The following is a 6,000-nucleotide window of genomic DNA, read 5'->3' as shown; positions in this document are numbered from 1 at the left end:
AAGACTAATTCAACTGCACTATTAATTTCACCAAAACAGCGTTAACAATGTATTTGTGCCTGCATCCTCTATTTTATGGGCTAAAGAATAGATTTATCCACACACACACATTGTATATATTTTATTATGTGTATATATTTCACGTTGAGTACGTAATCCTTTGTGGTGTTGAGAGTTGTGCTTTCGATCAATTTGACTGATCAACACAGACAAATTTTCTAGCTGGCCATCCATCCATCCATCTTACAGTCTGCCTTTCTTCTAGCTCGCTGCCTTTTTATGCGCACATTGATTCCCCTTTTCTGCTTTGTGGTCGACTGAGCACGAGAAACACTCTGAAAACCCTGCTTGGCTAAGCCCTTCCTGGGCACCCGGAACACCGGCCGCGAAGGTGGTGAAACCGGAGGAACTTCAACACCCTGCGGTGGCGCCCAGCCAGCATAATTTTTGGCCCGAGCTGCTTCTCGTACTCGGGAAACTTTGTCCCTCAGAGACAGCCAGGCTCGGAGGTCGGCCCGCGGGACGGACACGCCGCCCATGCTCTCCGCCGCCAGAAGGGCTCTCCAGCTCCTTTCCAGCCCCATCCCGGTGCCAAGGATGGGCGACTCAGCGTCGAAGGTCATCAGCGCGCAAGAAGCCTTGCCCGGCCGCGCGGAAACGATCCCCGTGGCAGGTAAGACGGTACAAGCGCCGAGCGTGCGCGCCGAGCGTGCGCACTGCGCCCTCCCGGAAGGAGCCGCGCGGGGCCTCGGGCGGGTCCCAGGTCGGGGTCTGCGCGTGCGCGCAGCGCCCCCACCAGGCCCGCATCCCTCCCTCCCTCCCACGTTCGGGAGGGGTGGGCGCTCAGCGGGGCAGTCTCCTGTCTCAGTGTTTCTCTTTGTTTGAGTCTCTTAGGACAAAACAGGGAGCTCTGAAAGAATCTAGCGTCGGGATCTGACCCAGCTGGGCTGCAGGTTTGCAGCTCCATATGTAGAGCTAGGAAGAGTGCAGTGTGAGCCCTGCCTTAGTCTCCTTTGTCACCTAGGCCCCTAGGAGAGGCAGCCTGTTGCCTGTTCCCAGGAAGTGCTGGAGGGAGACCTAATGATGCGAACTTGTGGTTTGAAGTGGAATTTTAGGCTGGAGCTGATTGTCAGAACCCTCCCCAGTGTCTAGTTATTTCAAGGACCTGCTGGGGTTTCTCCTCGGTTTGCAGGAGCAACTTGTTCTATGGATGAGGCCTTCTGGAGGTGTCTGTGCGCACACACGTATGCCCTAGGTACACTTCGGACCATCAGCAGATGACGCGTGGGACTCAGTTTTCTCCTGGTACCACTTAGGACCCTGAATTGAATTCAGATTGTGGGGCTGGTTGGTAAGCGCCTTTACCTGCTAAGCCTTGTTAGGCCTATTGTTTCTGGCCTCCACACTTGGGGTATTCATCCATGACAGGTTCTCACTGGCCTGGGTATAGAATCCAAATGCATTTACCTCCCATTTGGAAAGCGACCCTAATATTTGAAAGAGAGTGTTTGGAGACACGTACATTTATTTGGTAATCTAGTAAAAGCAGAAGGTGGCCTGGTAAACTGTCTTAACCCAGCACAGGTTTTTCAGAGTCCTTTTATCTTCAGGCAGAGAGGGTCCAAGAGAGGGGTTTAGGTTAGGAAATAACAGACCACGGTAGGCTTCTAGGCATCTCTCTGGTGGTTTGGAGTGGGGTGTCATAAATATGGTGGCCGGTGATCCGTTCACCTGGCACGTAATCACAAGGCCACTGGATGCTCCTGTAGACAGTGAAAATATCTTATCTTGATCTCTTCAGACTTGAAGTGGGAGGGGAGAGGCTCGGAGATTGTGCTAAGCCATTAACCTTGTGCTCCTCAGTTCAGACAAACATTTCTTAGGTACTCGAGCAAAGTAGAAATGTGGTTGGATACAACATGGAGGATGTGAGGCTGAGTTTTCTTTGAAGCCGTAAACACAGCGACTGTCACAGCCTGCACATCTCAGGGGTTATCTGCAGCAAAGATAGGAAAGAGACTTCTAATGTTACACAGCTTCACAGCCTCCAAATTTAGTGATTTTTAAAGTCAGGAAAAAAGAGGAGCATGGTCAGCCATCTTGTGTAGTGTCTCCCACCCACATGGCAGTCTGGTGGGGAGGGGTCTAAAGTAAGTAACTGAAAGTGAGAGCCTAGAGAATTTGTTAAGGTTCCAGCAACAGTGTGCCTTATTGTTGTCATGCCCAGATCCTGGAAACCTCCCCCCCCCAAAAAAAAAAAAGATCACACCGAATCCCGTATGTAAAAGCAAAAAGAGCCTTTATTTTCAAGCTCAGAGCTTGTGTTCTCTCTGCGACACAGCAGTGAGACTTGGAGCATAGGCAGGGTGGGTTTTGTTTTTGTTTTTTTATCATAGCAGAGGTTGCGGTGAGGGGATTCCCAGGGTTCAGGACCCTGATTGGCTGACATCTGTCTAGGTATAGGGAATGTTTGGAATGTCAGGTATTTTTCCTTAGATGCAGCCCTACCTGGGTGGGGTCAGCTTATGGCTTTTCCTGGGTCCAGGTATTGCCTGCCAGGAACTATTGGTATCTGGGTCTCTAAGCCTGTCACGGCAGCTGTGTGGTCAAGCTGTTTTGCTCCCCCCCCCAACTGTATCTAGTGAGTTTTGGTGAGCATGTTTTTGAAAGTTATGGATTTCATATTCCTAGTTCCAAAGTTATTCTTCTACATTGCATTGTCAGCCTGCCTCATGTCTCTGTATCATCCATCTAAGTCTGTTGTTAACGGTAGCAGATTGTCTCAAAAGCTCTGTGGCCAGTGTGCCCCCCTTTAGAGGACAAGGTCTACCTGTTTAGGCTTGCTTTGACGGAGTCCCAGGTGTGTACTATCATCCAGTGCTTGGGGGCGCTAACCTTGTCTTCTTAGCCTCATCCTTCCTTCTTTGTGTCCTGGAAGGCTGTTGCACCCTTTCATCAGCTGCAGCCTAATGGTAGATTTACATTTTGCAAGAAAGTAACATTCGAATCTTCAAGCCTTTTAAATGTTTCGTTTCCTGGGTCACTTGGAACAGATGGGAACCTGAGCAGGCTGGTTTGGGTAACTGGTTGTTGTTTATATGGTACTGTGTAGGACTGATAAGGCAGTTGACTAGAGATGGACAAATGGAGGAGGAAGAATCAGAAGCTCTTGGGTACCTACAGGAAGATGATGTATGGTGAAAGTGGCATCTCAGGTCAGTAGGGAAAACGGTGTTTGGACAGCTAGAGAGACTTGGAGGTTAGACTGATGCTATTTCTGGCCATCACACCTTGAAAAAAAAAGTTAAATCCCAAGCAGATGTGATGGTAATAGCCCACACTTATTGATGTATTACACACCAGGCACCATGGGGAACTACACTAATACATTTAATTTTCACAATAAAGTGATGATGCATTAACCATCATTATCCCCATTATGAATGTGGAAACAGGCTAGGGAGGTCAGATAACTTATCCAAGGTCATACAGTGGGGCTGGTATATGCACTATGTGCTAGAGTTTCTGATACAACCACTCTTTTCCCATGTATGTATGCATGCATGTGTATATGCTAGTTTTGATATAGTTTTAATGTCCAACTTAGGTTGGTCTTGAATTCATTGCGTGACCCATGTTGCCTTTGAACTTTCAGCCATCTTTCTGCTGCAGTCTCCTGAGTGCTGGGGTTACCAGTATAGAACACCATGCTTGCTCTCTTTAGTTAAGAGCAAAAAATGAAATAATGAATGTGAGAAAAGGAGCATTTCTTTATCATTGTGTGAGGAAGGCCTTTGTACTCACAGCTAGAAAATCAAGAAACTTGCAGTTAGATCACATTAAAAGTCTGTGTGGGGCCAGAGAGATGGCTTGGTAGTTAAGAGCACTTGCTACTTTTCCAGAGGACTAGGCTCAGTTCCATCTGTAACTCCAATTCCAAGGGATCCAACACCCTCTTCTGGCTTCTGGGGGCATTGCACACACATGGCACATAGACTTACACACAGACAAAACACCCATACACATTACATATTTTTTTTAAGAAGTCTTTTGTGTGACAAAAATCACAGAAACAAAGTCAGAAAACAGTCTGGGGTACAGCACCATGTTCGGAAAGGCAAGGACTAGTTTCCCCAATAGAGCAGAACCTTCTAGAAGTTTGTAAGAAAAATGTCAGGAGTAATTAAAAATCAGGTAGAGGTTTTGAACAATTTACCCCCAAGGAAGTACAGTCAGTTCTTAAACACATAAAAAGATGCTCAAGTTCACTCAGTGAGGAAAATGCAAATACCAGTTTTCATTTTTCAGATTGGCAAAAATCCAGAAACAGTGATCCATTCTGTCTGAGAGAGAGAGAGAGAGAGAGAGAGAGAGAGAGAGAGAGAGAGATAGATATGCACTCTTGTGTGTTGTTAGAGGGTGTCAACCGGCTCCACTCTTACAGAAGGCAACTTGGCTGCATCTACCCAAAATTTAAATGCACATTTACCTTGGATCTCAGGAATTCAATTTCTGGGAATTTGCCTTCCAGATTTGCACACACACACACACACACACACACACACACACACACACGCCAAATGAGGACTGCAGCAGGCTGTTCACTGTCACAGGTGCCCATCAACAGGGGCTAGTTACAGGAGCAACTGTCAGCCTCAAGGATACAGCACACAGGCACAGAAGATGGGGCATCTCCAGGAATGGAGGGATTGCCCAGATACAGTAGGTACAAAGGCCAGGCTAGACCAGCGTGCTGACTGTTGTGTGGACAGGGAGCAAGCTAGCAATCCATATGCCTGAGAAAGCTTGGAAAGGACAGCTAAGAAAGGAGAGGCTGGGTTTGGGCTGTGCCCATGAGATGAGGGTGGTTGGGCTATTTAGGGTTTATACTTTGTGTTGTTTTCAACAACTTGCTTTGTCTAATGTGGCTTTGTTGTTGAATTAAACAGCTACTTTGAAGATAGTCCCGGCTGTTTTCAGCCCAACCAGCCACCTTTCTGTCATCCTTTGTCATATACTTCAACTTAAAAAAAAAAAAATTGCTCTCTTTTTCTTGTCAAGTATACATATATATTTCCCCCCCAACTTGCTTTTGTAATCAAAAATCTACATTTTGGCGTGATTTTAAAAAAAAATTCTAAATTTAGAGAGTGAAATTGGAATAAGTTAATCCAAGTCATTTTACATTTCATAAATATTCATTTTTGTTGAAGCGTCGATTGTGGTGGCATGATTTATACAAAGGAAGGGCCTTTGGGGACGGATTCCTTCCACCGTGGTGTAGAAGGCATTATGTGTTTCTTTTATGTGACGGGTGTACATAGATTTTTAAAAAAGAAAGCGATAGGAAGCTGTTCTCCTTTTAGAAAAAAAATTCCCTAGTGTGTGATTAATTTCTAAATTGTAGGACACAGAACTGTTATTTTTCTTCTCGCATCCTGCCCAGAGCTCTTAGATTGTTTTATGCTTTCTTCCAGAACCTTCTGTTTCCCTGCCGCCCCCGCTGGGGAAAGGCATTTCCCACCTCCCACCTTCTGATCTTTACCTCCTCCCCAGCCTCTTTTCCCACCAGGCCCCCACCGAGCCCATCTTCTGCCTGACAGGATTCAGTGTTCCGCCTCTGCGGCCGCCCACGTGATCGTATCCTTGTGGATTACCCCTCTGATCTTTTGATTTATTTCTTCATTAAATGCTTGCATAGGTAAAGTGTTGCCTTTCCCACTATTCCTTATTTTACTCTTTCTTCAAGATTTGCCTGGCTTGAATTCTGTTTCTCCTGTAAACCAGTCCCTCCTCCCTAGGGCCTAAGTGAAGGCTTTCAACTCCATCCGGCAGACCCTCGTGAGCTACTTCAGACTCCTCCCCATCGGCTCTCCCGTTGCTTCTTAGATGTTCTGCTGCCCCGTTACCAAATCTGTGCCTTTTCTCTTTATGCGGTAACGAGCTCCCAGGGAGAGAAGCCGTGTGCCACTCCTGGAGGGAGCCCTGTGCTCCCTGCTC

At 46.8% G+C, this 6,000-nt stretch overlaps 1 protein-coding gene across 3 annotated transcripts in view; it reads left to right on the top strand.

Annotated features, from left to right (window-relative positions):
* The first annotated feature begins 231 nt into the window (after positions 1-231).
* Msra (methionine sulfoxide reductase A) overlaps positions 232-6,000 on the top strand; it is a 325,520-nt gene continuing 319,751 nt past the window's right edge. Inside the window, exon 1 of one of the 3 annotated variants that reach the window (XM_036199087.1) lies at positions 232-673. In XM_036199087.1, coding sequence (XP_036054980.1) covers positions 538-673 — 136 coding nt within the window. In that variant the 5' untranslated portion in view covers positions 232-537. The remainder of the gene's footprint in view (positions 674-6,000) is intronic. The other 2 variants (XM_036199088.1, XM_036199086.1) reach the window with 2 other exon arrangements.

Source organism: Onychomys torridus, chromosome 9 (genome assembly GCF_903995425.1).
Source record: "Onychomys torridus chromosome 9, mOncTor1.1, whole genome shotgun sequence".
NCBI classification, from domain to species: domain Eukaryota; kingdom Metazoa; phylum Chordata; class Mammalia; order Rodentia; family Cricetidae; genus Onychomys; species Onychomys torridus.
Note: the sequence above shows the minus strand (reverse complement) of the source record. Positions and strands in the feature narration are given on the sequence as shown.